Raw genomic sequence first — 14314 nt, 5'->3', positions numbered from 1 at the left:
GGAAAGCGTGGATAAAAGGAGTTTGGGCACACTAATACTATTTGCAGCTTCTCAGTGAGAAGAGATTATCGAATGATAGGAAGTGGCACCTGAGAAGAATACCAACACCTGTTGGTTTCAGCTTCACTCCTGGCTGCACCTTATCATTGGCTGTTTCAATAATGGATGCTTGGATACTGCCTGACCTGCTGTGCTTTTCCAGCAACACACTCTTGGCTCTTTCAATAGTGGCCAGTGTCACCTGACATTTGGTCATGCTGGCGTGCCTGTCCCTCTCCAATTAGTTCCTGCTGTCCCTTTTTAAGCAGGGAGAGAGAGAGAAAAAGAGAGAGAGATATGTGTCCCTGAATGATGTGCAATCTGTTTGGATGATATGGTTGTCATTGTTGAATAGCTAGGAGTGTGTATAAGCTGTGATGTGTTTGATGTTTTCGCATGGCTAAGTGTGATGGAGAGGTCAAGCTGATCACATATGAGTCATAATTGATTGCGTTTGCTGATCAGTGAGTGATGAGTATGTGGTGCATTGAATATGATGCTAGTGCTGCAGTTGGTGGGATATATCACTTGAAAATGCATTCTGTAATCTTGGCCACTTGTGTGAGGTCATTAACTCTCCGCTGCTTTGCACCCAAATCCAAACTGCTGTTGTCAAACTGTGGCTAGCTGTTCTTGCTGCCACCTCAGTGTGTGATTAGAGGATGGATATAGGATTTGCTACTCCCTTCTACGTATTCCGCTAAGATTCCAAGTGCATCATCTGCACATGTCTGTCTCCTGTTGACTGACCATTGGTGATTGGTTCTAAAACGTTCAACTTCCACTGCACAGCTTCCTTTTATGAAATGCAGACACGACCCATGTTCGCGAGCAAATGATGTTTTTGACACACGTCTTCCCCCCCCAAATCCACAAACACCACAAACTTCACCTTTTGTATTTTCTTAAAAATATCATAACTGATAAAGAAACTGTTGGTGTTATTTTGAATTGATGGTTATTATGTTTGATCACATTCTGAAATATGTGAGCTCTGCATTTATTTCTAAGAACCTTTGAGATTCTTATTCACCAGTGACAGTCTACAGGAAGAACACGTGCTGTCTGTTGGTATTTGGTGGGAGCCTTGTTGTAAGCAAATATCAATACTTCCACCTACAATGTCCTAGTTATTATTAAAACCCATTTTGCTGTTTCTAATTTTTACTGGTTCTCTCTCACATTGCACTCATCTCTACCCCTTAAGTCTAAGAGGCAGAAACATGAAGCAAATTGGCAGATATTTGGTTTTAGCTGTTCACTGCCAGATCTGCCAAAACTCGCTAAAACATTGTTAAGTCTATTCTCATCTGCCAAAGCTGTCTTTAATTATGGATCATTCAGCAATGTAAAGATAACCCCTGTAGTGACATCACAGGTGAACCTTAAATTCATTGGTTGGAAATACTAAAATTTGACTGTAGTATAGGTTACTTGCACATTGAAAGTAAACAGCAGACATATTTATATATAACAAGTAAAAGACCAGCACGAAACTTCTAAAAATCAAATGAACTGTGTAAGTGAAACTGAGATGGTGAGCCAGCTGATGTGTTGTACCCGCACATTGTGGGGCTATTGGAACGTATTATGGTTCATAGTGTTGGTTGGTTGAGGAACTCCGGCTCAGAGTTGAGCTGAGTCTGAGCTTTGAACACTGTGACATATCAGGGAGCAGGGATAGTTATCTGGATGCTGTGTTTCAGCAGGCAGGTCATATGCCTTAGGTTAATAACCTCTAATTCAGTCAGGGGACAGGAACAGGAGGATGTTAACAATGAGTCAAGTCAAGGGATCCGGGAGGTAGTGCTGAAGGAGCCTCATCTTGAGCTTATCATTCCTGTCTGGATGAGAGTGGGGGCTGTAGGGTGGCAAAACAAACTGACCTTACCATCGTGGTACAGGAAGCCGTTCAAGAAGTGGGAGAAAAGAGAAATGCAGTTGTAAATGTGGATCGTATAATCAGGGGAATAGACACTATTCTCTGTGGTCAAGATTGAGTGTCCTGATATCTCATCTGGGATGCAAAGGATCTTGGAGTGGGAGGGGCAAGATCCAGTTATCATGGTTCACGTGGGTACCAATGGTACAGGTAGAAAGAGGTTCTGCTGAGGGAGTATGAACAGCTGGCAGCTAAATTAAAAAGCAGTACCAAAAAGATAACGATCTGTGGATTACTACTTGTCCAACAAGGAAATTGGCACAAGATCAACAAGATTAGATATTAAAATGTGTGGTTCAAAGATTGGTGTGGGAGAAATTGATTGTATCACATTTCACAGTAGGAGACACCAGCAACTTACCAGAACCTCAAGAAAGTTGGAGCCAGAGGTGAGTGTAGTGGCCATGACTTAGGAGAAGGTGCTGGGGAAGCTGAAAGGTCTAAAGGTGGATAAATCACCTGGACCAAAAGAAATACAACCCAAACTTCTGAAGGAGACAGACAAGGAGATTGCAGAGACATTGATTTTTTTTTCAAGAATCACTGGAATCAGGGAGGGTCCCAGCGGATTGGAAATGGTTAATGTAACACCCCTGCTTGAGATGGGAAGGAGCAGAAGATGGGAAACTATGGGCTGGATGGTCTGACTGTAGTAGTTGGTAAGATTTTGGGACCATTATGAAGGAAGAGATTGCAGACTACTTGGAAGTACATGGTAAAATAGGGCTGAGTCATAAAGGGGATGTCATTGCTGGACAAATCTGTTAGAATTCTTTGAGAAGGTAATGAGCATGTTAGACAAAGGAGAGCTGGTGGCACAAAGATAGGTGAAGAGATATGTAGTATTGGGCGATTGCACAAGGACTTGAGGCTAGGAGAGTGGCAAAGAACTGGCAGATGGAATACAATGTGGGGAAGTGTAAGGTTATGCATTTTGGTTAGAAGAAGAGGCATTGATTTTTTTTCTAAATAGGAAAGGCTATGGAAATCTGAAGGACAAAGGGATTAAGAGTGCTAGTTCAGAATTCTATTCAGGTTAACATGTAGATTCAGTTGGTGGTTGGGAAGGCAAATGCAATGTTATCATTCATTTCAAGAGGGATAGAATACAAGAGCAGACATGTACTGCTGAGGTTGTATTAGGTCCAGCCCTGTGCTGTACTCCAGGCAGGTGTGCACTAATGGCCATTCTTCCTCTTCATCCCTTGAAGATCTCTTTCTGGTTCTCTCCAGGCTATTCACTAACTCTTTGAGCTTAATGAGCCATTATATTGGAAGCATGTAGTTTACTGCCCCCCCCCCCCAACCTGCCCTCATTTTAAAAATTATGTGTGCACTATAAACACTGGATATAGTACTCCAGGTGTGGTCAAATCAGAGCTTTGCTTAGCTGTAACATGACTTCCAGCATCTTGTTTTTCACTCCTGTTAGTACAAAGGCCAACATTTCATTAACCCTTTGAATATATATTTTCGACCAGGCCATGACAGTTTAACGATCTCTGTTAATGAACTCCTAAGTCTATTGGAACTCTGCTGTTTTGAGGTTTTCAACACTTAAAGCATATTATGTTCGATCCTTTCCAGGTCTAACGTTGATAATTTTGCTTTTTTTCTTTATTTCATTTGGCATATCTTTGCCCTTTTGTTAAATCAATATTTGTTTGTAATTTATTGCTTTCATCTCTGTTGCTTAACTTTGTGCCAATTTTTTTGTGTCATTGGCATACTTGGATATGAAGCTCTTCCTCTTATAATCAGAGTCATTAAATATTTGAGGCGACGACACAGATCCTTGTATGACATGAGTAGTCAAAGCTTGCCAATTATAGTCCATTTCTCTTTCTTATGCTGCTCAACCATTTACTAAGCAGGTCAATCACTTGCCTTCAGTTCCATGAGCTGCAATTTGAGCTAACAATCTCTTATGAAGACTTCATTGAATGAACAGACTCCAGTAGAGCAAGTTGCAACTCAATATGGTGGTGAATTGAATAACTAGGTTGATTTAAACTGATAAGGAACAGGATGGGCTTATTTAAGGATTTAATGTAGTAGCAGAATCCTACTCGAAGAATCCATCACAAAGGACAGGTTTACTAATGACAGTCCTACCATCCAGTCTAAAACATCAATGGCTCAGTTAAAATAGAAAGTGGTATCCTATCAATTTCCTAATTACTTGTATGACTGGAAAATGTAATATTTTAACAATGTTTTGTCAAATTGATATCAATAAAGCAACATTTCAGAATTTTATATAAAGCAAGGTGATAATCTTGTGATTTTCTGCTGAGATTTTGATGTTGCATCACTTTTTTTCCATTGTAATCAGTTGTACAACTCACCTAGAAGAGCCAGAACTCTGTCTACGTCATTTCAAATAGAGTATCAGAAATCAACATAGTAAGCTGTTCCATCTTTAAAAATAGTACCATAGAAAATAAATACAAAGTTGCAAGTATGTCATAACTTTTATGTTTCTAAACTTATGGGCTTAATAATAACTAATGGGGACTTGGCAAACCAGCACTGCCAAAGGCAATGATTGCATAACTGTTCTACAGTGTCTTGTAAACTCATTATCCTTCACTTTGTAATTCTTCATACACAGTACTGAAAGCTTTTCCAGAAAAGACAATGGATCAGTTAGTGAAGCTGTCTGGAAGAATTTAAATAAGACATCTTGTTTTGAGGTTAGGGTCATACCAAAAAAACATTTCTTAAACAGCTGAATTACACATTTGACGCACAGGATCAGTACAGCTTAAGCCAGACAATTCTGAAAGGACTTTTGATCATTATTTGAATTTCACGCTGCAGGGAAGTCCATAGGTAGACCAAACATGAAATTAGATAAAACCTGTTCTGGTCAGACTTATTGTTGATTAGTGTAGACTATGTGGCATATTTGACAAATTTGCTGATGTTTTGAAAGTGTAAAATGACTGTAATTTACATGCAAGAGAGTGAGGTCACTTTTTTTTTATTATGGTCTGTTACATAAGTGGAAAGCATCCAGAATTTTCTTCCACTGATAATTTATCATTAGGCGGCATAATTTAGTAAGGGCGCTGACCCCTTGAATCTTATTGTGTCTTTTAAATCCATTCTAGAACACTGTGTGCAGTTGTGAGTTATGTCTAGGTTATTCACATCAATGTGTCAACGATTTTATTTTTTGCTTTAGCATGTGAAATATTTACTCAAGAAATAAATTGTTTTACACAGAAAAATTGCAGAACCTCCCTAACCATCAGAAATGCTTATGGGAATAATGGATATAGAGATAGGGTAGGAAGGTGGAAATTAATTGGAAGATCACTCTCGGTTTTATTAAATGACTGAGCCAGCTCAGAGCATGTGACCAGCTATTTCTTATGTTCTTCTACAGTTTTTGGAACCTTATTGGTTGAGCACACGTAAAATTGAATAGTTCATTGTATAATTACTTTTTTGGGAGAAATTTTTGAGTTGTTAGGTAGAGTGAAGTAAGTATTGGACTTTTGGATATTTGTTTTGATTTTTAGGAAATGTGCTTGTTAATTCTAAACATACGTGTAACTGGTGCAGGAATTGATATTTGTCTGTCTCTCCTGCAGGTCAGATTACGATGACTGGAGACCTGCACTTGCTAGTCTCCTTCAACCTATTCCCTTTCCCAAAGAGTAAGTATGTTAAGATGGAGAACACAAATATTGCTTCTAAAATGTATTCCTTTTCATGTGAAAATCATAGCTTTGTCTCCTGGTTGCCCACATAAAGGATGTAATATGGTTGGTAAAATATAAATTGAGATGGAAACCTTTGCAGAAATTATGGTTCACACAAATCAATGGCATAGGAAATAATTAAGATTATATAGATAAAGTTTGATTCGTTTCGGTTCTAGACTCAAAAGTGCAAGATCTTGAAACTAAAGCAGAAAGAGAGTGCTATTCAGGGGAGTATAATGACAAAATAATTTAACACATCTCTCTACAAAGAGATGGAAATAGATGTTTTGAATGTTGGAAGTTTAAGGATTAAAATGGAGAATTCAGATCTCCGCCCTTGAGAGGGAAGCAGTGGAAGAACAATTAGAACTGACATTTTGCTCAATCGTCACAAAGCTGAACAAACATACATGACTATACAGAAGAATAGATTAACTTGAGATATAAAAATGTAAACATGAGAAACAGTGCAATTTCTTTGTGAAATAGAACTTAATTAAAATTGTATTTTACTTTGTTAACTGGTGAAGTTCTTTATTACTAATTGTTCTTGTGTACCTTGCTAGGCCATTTAAAAGGACCCAATTAAGAATTAATCAGGTGGCTGAGGGTCTGGAATCAAATATAAGCATAAACAAGCGATAATGATAGACTTGCATCTCTAAAGGACATTAGCAAACGATTCAGTAGTTTCATGTTATTATTACTGATTCAAGCTTTTCTTCCAGATTTATTTAATTTACTGAATTTAAGTTCCCCAGTTGCTGTGCTGAGATGTGAACTCTCACACCTGGTTTACTGGACAACTAACATGATCACTTTGCTACCATATCCCTAATGCCAGGAATTCTATAGATCTGAATGACAACACAAAGGAAGCCAAAACATTTATTGACATCGGCTAAATACTACCAGATCAGGGGAAGGCTTTAAATCAAAAATGGTTTGAAATGCACATCATTATAGTTTGGAACTATATTATCATTCCTTCCCTGTTGCTGGGTCAAACTCCCTCCCCAACAGCATTGCATTGTACCTTCACCACGTGGAGTGCAGCTCATCACCATCTTCTCAAGAACAATTATGGATGGACGATAAATGCTGGTCTAGTTAGAGACGCTGATGTCCCATGAAAGAATTTTTAAAAGATTTTGAGTGGGACATCAGTGGTCAGTTATCCAAAATTGAAAGTTAGTTCTGTATCTTAAAATAAATAACTTCTCAAATGTTCTCTTCCTGTAAGCAGAACATTATGTTAACCTTCTTGATGTAGACTGCATTGCCTAGCTAGGGGATCAAATGAAATGTAGCCTCTACTGTACAGTAGTATTCTTTGGGACTTTTCTTTGAGTAAACAGTACAGTACATAGAACATAGAAGAATACAGCGCAGTACAGGCCCTTTGGCCCTCGATGTTGCGCCGATCCAAGCCCACCTAACCTATACTAACCCACTATCCTCCATATACCTATCCAATGCCCGCTTAAATGCCCATAAAGAGGGAGAGTCCACCACTGCTACTGGCAGGGCATTCCATGAACAGTAGTTTCAAAAGTACAGCCCAAAGGGTCAGAATTAGCTTTAATCAAGCTTTCAAGATCATGTTAGCACCAACACCCCGACCTGACATGCACATCATTCAATTAGCACAGCAAACATTGACTGAAGCTCATCAACAAGGCAAAGAAAACAATGACTAACATATTGCTAATTTATATTGTTTTTCTACCAACCCAGTGATCGGATCCTAGAGTTAACAAAATAAGCTGCTAATTTGATGTAACCAAAAGAATGATCTTTAATAATTTTCTACTGTATTCTAATCATGTATGCTGAAGTAAATTTCCATTTATTCTCTTTAGCACTGAAAATGGAAATAATAAAAAATTGTGAACAGTTATTTTAGATTACAATCTAATGTGTAGATTGGAATTTAAGAACATTTGTGAAAATATTTTAAAATTTATGAAACCACCTACATTTAACGATAAATGTATTAAGGATGAATGGATGAAATGTTTGTCCATTTTATCAACAGGGCACTTGCACATGTGAAGTTCACAAAGTAAGTAACACATTTTATATATTTTACCAAGATAAGAGTACAGCCCAATTTTATTTGTAATATTGAATACAGTGAAGTACATGGACAAAAACATACCGAACTGTGAGACATTTCTTTATGTTCTGTCTTCCAAGAAAAGACAGCATAAACAGCATTTACTGGATGTTCCCTCAATCCCCAACTCCAGCAAGCAAACCTTCTTCATTGATTAATATGAGAAACCATTGTAAAATATATGGAATACAAATGTACTTCTTAACCAAGAGATAAGGTGCACAGTTAAATCTGACCCAATTGCCTCTTTCAACTTGTTTATTCCTAAACCATTGACCTGTTTTTTTGGAAAATCCTTAATCATTGATGTTCATTTTACAAAATCTGTTTCTGACAATGGATGTATCTTTGAATACATTAAATTAATCCTTTCCCTTAGCTGGACAATATGAAATGATAAACAATGTTATGTGCATATTGAATTCTACTGAAATGGAATACTTCAGAAATTTGGTTATTGATTGGTGTAGAAGGTCTAACTCCTAAGATTTATGTCAGCAGTATAAATCATACCTTCTCTGTTGGCTACTAGTGTGCTGTGGATATATACTTTAGTGCCTGTGTATGTAGTCCATGCATATCTACAACCCTGAGGTATTTTTTAAACAATTTAGTTCTTAATGCTTGAGTAACTTCAATGCAATTGTGTGATTGGTTTGTGGGTTAGTACAACATTTTTTAACTGCAGTAATGATTATAGGTCCACATTTCCAAACTGCCTTCTGGACATTTTCAGTAATATTTTCCTCAGTTATTAATATGAGGTAATGCACACCAGTAATCATTCCACTCTTAATGACCAGAGGAAAATATACCTAAATGTAAGTGCAATACATTAATCAAATTTGTCAGCTATGATGTAGAATTCTATTCTAAAATGCACAACTTAACAGATGATAAATCTTGTTTTCAAATAATACAGTGCTTAAAAATGTGTTGAAATACGTCATCTTCTCACTTGGATGTGATGAAAATAACAGAGCTCATGTTGCTTCAGTCACTCCATCACCTTAAAAAGTTTTAATTAAGTACAGTCTTCACAAAAGCAGTGCTTTAGTGATGTTAACCTGGCTTTCAGTCAGTATCTGCTGAGAACATAGCAGTGAATTGACTGAGTTCAAAGTGCCACTTTACATTAATCAGTCACAAGCAGCACTTGTAGAAATTTCCCACTCAAAAGCAGATAAAGGTTTCAAAACTAGCCTTTTACATCTGTGTACCGAATAAATCTATTTTGATGAATTTTAGCTCTTCAGATATCTTGTGTCTTGCCCTTAGTTTGGCAAGAGAACAGGCAGGTGCAGTTCCAATAACTGGGATCTCTTCAAGCTTTTATCAAGAGGAAAAAATATCCAACCATGGTGTAATGTCTTTTAGTCTGCTGTGATTCCTCATTCCAATTTCACTGACTGACAGCAGCAAAATGAGCTAGGATAGAAACTATTCTTTTTTTTAACCAAACGTCCTAGTATACTTTGTTTGTAAAGACAGTAGGAGTTGGATGGTTTCGAGTTACCTATTTGTACTTCTTTTCAGGGAACTAAAATACGTCATACAGAGATTTGCAGAAGATCCAAGGCAAGAAGTGAGTAAAATCCACAAAATACCTTGGTAAAAATCTCGGTATAAACTAGAAGTTACAGGTAATCAAATTAGCAGACAAATATGCATTACATTCTTTGTTATAATGCAGGAGTTAATCATTTTCTTGTACTCTGTAAAGATTTAGATCTGCCATAGAATATAAAGCAGGAGTGAAACACAAGAATGCATAGCGCCTCCTCAGCATAGCAGATAGGCACAAACACATAAAGTATTTGTCTGTGTGAGCCAACAATAATAACATCTAGGCATATCTTTCTAAACCACATTTAAGCACGCTTTGCATTTAGTACATCATAGAATCACAGAATGGTACAACATGAAAGGAGTCCATTCATCCATTTAGTTTATGCTGTTTTCTTTTCCAAAGAGCAATGCATTTAGTGCATTCTGCACCACCCACTACTTTCACCACATCCCTGCAATATGCTTCAAGCATTTATACCGTTTCTGAGACTACTGTTGGTTCTGTACCTACTACCTTATTAGGCAGTATATCCTAAATCATAATCACTCATGGCATTAAAAAAATGATTGTCCTCATGATACCTGTAATTCTTCGACCAAATGCCTTAACTCCATTTTTATTTGTAATCAATGCCTCAAAGATAGGAAATGGTTTATTAAATTGGCTAAATTCATTCTAATTTTAAACATTTCCATCTAATCTGCTCCCAGCCATCTCTTCTCCAAGGGGAAATAATGCCAGGTCCTGCAGAACGTCCATGGAACTTGCAGCTCCTGCATTCCCAGTGAATTTCTTCTTAAATTCTTTTCAAAGATTCAAAGACTTCATGCCCAGATTAGGGTAGGACATTCCAGCTTTGGCCAAGCTAGAGTTTTATTTAAGATGAGGATGAATTCCTGGTTTTTGTAGCTTAAGTCTTTATTTGTACACATTGTATCCTATATATTATTAGTTATTTTGTTAAACGGATCTGCCACCTTCAAGGATATACACATCCATCAAAACCTTAATGTTTATAATCTGTTCTAAATTTTTCTACCAGTGTTTCACCCCTCAATCTTCTGGGTTGAACTTCATCAGCTATATGCCCCAATTTGCCAATGTCCTGAGACGATTGCCACCCAACCTTAAAAAAAATTCATTGCAACTCTCGATTTTCTAGATCTTAGCTATACCTTCAAAGCAACTTCATCCCCTGCCCTTTTGTCATGTATTTACAGGACTTCCTGGCCCCTATGCATGCAGGACTTCTTTTTGTCTTTGCTGTTTCTGCACTAAAGGCTGTGGCAATATTAGAAAACCTTGCGCAACTGCTCTTTCCCATCTTTCAGATTTTTCCCAAATTAGATTCAGCAATGTCTTGAAGTCACAATACACTGTCCTCTTTAACAGTGCAGTAACTCGCTTGAAATAAAGCGAGTACTGTGTCCAGTTCTGGTACCCAGTTATAAGAAGGATATTATTAAGCTCGACAGGGTTCAAAAGAGATTTACTAGGACATTGCTGGATATGGGAGGGTTGAGTTATAAAGAAAGGCTGGATAGGTTGGCACTTTGTTCATTGGAACATAGAAAATTGAGAAATGACTTTTATAGAAGTTTATAAAATAATGAGGAGTATAGATAGTTAATAGAAGTTGTCTTTTCCCGAGGATGGGGGATTTCAAGATGAGGGGGCACATTTTTAGGGTGAGAAGAGAAAAGTTTAAAAAGACCTGAAGGCCAAAGCTTTTATACAGAAGGTGAATCATGTGTGGAATGAGCTTCCTGAGGAAGTGATGGATGTGGGTACAATTAAAAGACATTTTGGATCAGTACATAAATAGGAAAGGATTGGAGGGATGCGCAGGTAGGTAGGACTAGTTTAGTTTGGGATTATGTTTGGCATGGACTGGTTGGATCAAAAGGTTTGCTTCCATGCTGTATGACTCTTAAGACTCGATGATACATGCAGAAAGTGATGGTGTTTTCACTGCTGCTCACCATCATGGAGATAAGCTTGCAGCAGGAAGATGTCATCCAATTTTTTTAACATCAACCTATTCAGGGATGTTATGCACACTTGCTGGCAGGTGGGATTTGAAATTCGGATCGTCTGGCCCAAAGTAAGGACAACTATCACTGTGCCACAAGAGACCTCAAAGAGGGAATGCACCATTGAGTACTTTGTTAACAGGAATGATATTTTAACCCAAGTATACAAAGCATAATGAATTTCTTATATGTCATCTTCATGACTTGCCTGGGTGCATTAACTATATCATGTATTTACCTAAATGTACTCCAAACCTAACTTAGCCCTTAGTATTTTCAGTTTGTTCATTTATTCTGTGTCCATCAGTGTGTCTAGTTTCCATATTTAAATACTACACCTCTTTACCCAATCACCTAACAAATTAGTTTATACCCTCTTCCATCGCATTAGTTTACCTTTCCAGAATGATACTGCTTCTAGGTCTGATGAAGAAGAAACTTGCCTTTGGAACAGGCCTCACAATGTTAAATCATGAGGTCCTTCCTCCTGCACCATATCTCTCCTATGATCTACTTCACATTCTCCTATTTCTACCAACTCTAGAAACAGGCACGGCGAGTTTTCAGTGTGCTCTGAGCAAATTTGGGACTTGTGTGATCAGGAAAAAGTACTGTGCCCCTCCTTATCCAACCAGCTTGAAATATTATTCATGAACAGCACAGGCTCAAAACAAAGAACTGACATTTACAACTGAGCTTAACATCAAATCAGGCACAGAAAGACGTGAAGAGAGGAAAATATTAAATGAAGAGTGAGAAGACATAAGCAAAAAAAGGAAAAAAAAATACAAATCATTTCAACAACTGAAATCAGATTCCAATCTCGTAAAAGTTGGTTTTCATTGACAAAGGGGTTGTTTTGCTTAGACGGAAATAGTTACTCCCTTATGTATTTGAGTTGAATTTAGTCTGCATATATGACATCAGTTCAGGAATGTCTCGCTGATCACGTCCAGCTTACAGGCCAGGATTTAACCTTGCATCGACCGCTCACCTCCATATTATTTCAATTTGCACAGAAATAGCAAAGTGTTGTTCACCTTTATATTATCTTTGCAGTAAATGTTGGCTCAGTATCTTTTGAATGCATCCAAATCCAATCTCAGTCTTTGATTAAGTTAGCTAATTGGCATCAGGTAGGCTGCAATTTATTTTCATATTGCTGGGATAGGGAGGGGGACAAATTAAGCAGACTATCCATTGCTCACCTATTAAGTGGGGCCAGACTTTGATAATCAACCAAACCCATTACAACATTTACACAACAACTGAAAATTGTGGCGAGCAGTTGACCTCACATTTTTGTCACACTGACCATAAGGACTAACTTTTATTTTGTTTTGTCTCTGTGTTCATTCATGGGACCTGGACATCACTGGCTGAGCTATCATTTGTTGCCCATCCCTAACTACCCTTGAGTAGGTGGTGATCTGCAATCTTGAACCATTGCAGTCTAATTCATGCAGGTAGACCCACAATGCTGTGAGGGAAGGAGTTCCAGAATTTTGACCCAGTAGCAATGAAAGCATTATATTTCCAGGTCAGAATTGTGTGTGGCTTCGAGGTGAACTTGCAGGCAGTAATGTTTCCTTCTAGATGGTAGTGGGTTTTGGAGGTGCTGTCTGAGGAGCCTTGGTGAATTATGGAATAGCTATCTTTGATATAAATATAGAAAATTAACTTTTGCTTTGAGGGTTGGTTTCAACATGGGGATGATTGATTATTCAAGAAGTAGACCATAATGAAAACATCAAAATAAAAACACAATAACAAATCAAGCTGTTAACTCTCAGCATGTAGATTATTGTTGTAGTTTTTGACCTTTTAATGCTCCCATGTTTTTTGGTTAATTCAGATGGTTAGATTAATACCTGATTTCACAAGTGTCCCTTTGTGCACTGAGGCTAGCAATTTACTCAGAAAACTCCTCAGCGAAATGATGTGCCAATAATGTGTGTGTATCTATATATCTATATGTGTTTGTTTGTTTTCACGAAGCAATTATTCATTTCATGTCTTTTTTAAAATTAAAATTGCATTCAAGTAAAGTCATTCATTTGCCCACAACTCCTTGCTTTAAATGAGACACAGTACATAGAATGATTGATTCACTGGTTGTGAAAATTTTAAAATGACCTGGATTTAAACATAGATCTCTGGATAAGTCAAAGTCATCCTGTACCGATGTAATATGGGTCACTGAGCATACTTTAAATACAAGGCATGGCACTCAAGCTGATTAATTGTATTCTGGCAGGTCCATTCCTGCTTGTTGAGTGTTCGAGCTGGCAAAGATGGTTGGTTCCAACTCTACAGTCCAGGAGGAGTCGCTTGTGATGATGATGGGGAGCTTTTTGCCAGTATGGTACGTGTTTGCAATAATGTGAGTTAATACCTTCTGTTTATGTTACAAATAAACCTAAGATAACAATTTGTTGCTTAAATTGAGTTAAAATTGCAATATTCTATCTAGTAAATAATCAAAAACTTTGCTCTCTACTGCTGGAATTCTGTTTCAGCTATTGGAAATGAATGATAGTTTTCTGTCCAGTATGTTTCCTTCTAACAATCCCATTGTGAGCAGATAAATTGTCATCTATTGTCAGCACACTGACTGTTATGCGTCATTTCAGCTGGAGGTGAAGCACTTTTCAAGCTGTACTTGTACATACGGATTGTATAGGGTAGGCAGCATAGAAACAGGTCAGTGTACCTAACTAATCCATGCCAGTGTGCCAGTGTTTATGTTCAACTTGAATCCCATTGGGGCAGCATGGTGACTCAGTGGTTAGCATTGCTGCCTCATAGCACCAAGGACCTGGATTTGATTCCACCCTCGGTGGATGTGGAGTTTGTAGGTTCTCACCATGTCTGCATGGATTTCCTCTGAGTGCT

At 37.7% G+C, this 14314-nt stretch overlaps 1 protein-coding gene across 2 annotated transcripts in view; it reads left to right on the top strand.

Moving 5' to 3' along the window:
* Positions 1-14314, top strand: part of cmip (c-Maf inducing protein) — a 215643-nt gene that overhangs the window by 173858 nt on the left and 27471 nt on the right. The window contains exons 11-14 of one of the 2 annotated variants that reach the window (XM_043706666.2): positions 5584-5649; positions 7736-7762; positions 9353-9401; positions 13677-13802. In XM_043706666.2, the coding sequence (XP_043562601.1) occupies positions 5584-5649; positions 7736-7762; positions 9353-9401; positions 13677-13802 (268 nt within the window). The remainder of the gene's footprint in view (positions 1-5583; positions 5650-7735; positions 7763-9352; positions 9402-13676; positions 13803-14314) is intronic. The other variant, XM_043706667.2, reaches the window with a different exon arrangement.

The sequence above is a fragment of the Chiloscyllium plagiosum genome, unplaced genomic scaffold, assembly GCF_037043375.1.
Source record: "Chiloscyllium plagiosum isolate Xiang-an unplaced genomic scaffold, Cpla_swu_hap1 HiC_scaffold_17, whole genome shotgun sequence".
In the NCBI taxonomy this organism is placed as follows: domain Eukaryota; kingdom Metazoa; phylum Chordata; class Chondrichthyes; order Orectolobiformes; family Hemiscylliidae; genus Chiloscyllium; species Chiloscyllium plagiosum.
Note: the sequence above shows the minus strand (reverse complement) of the source record. Positions and strands in the feature narration are given on the sequence as shown.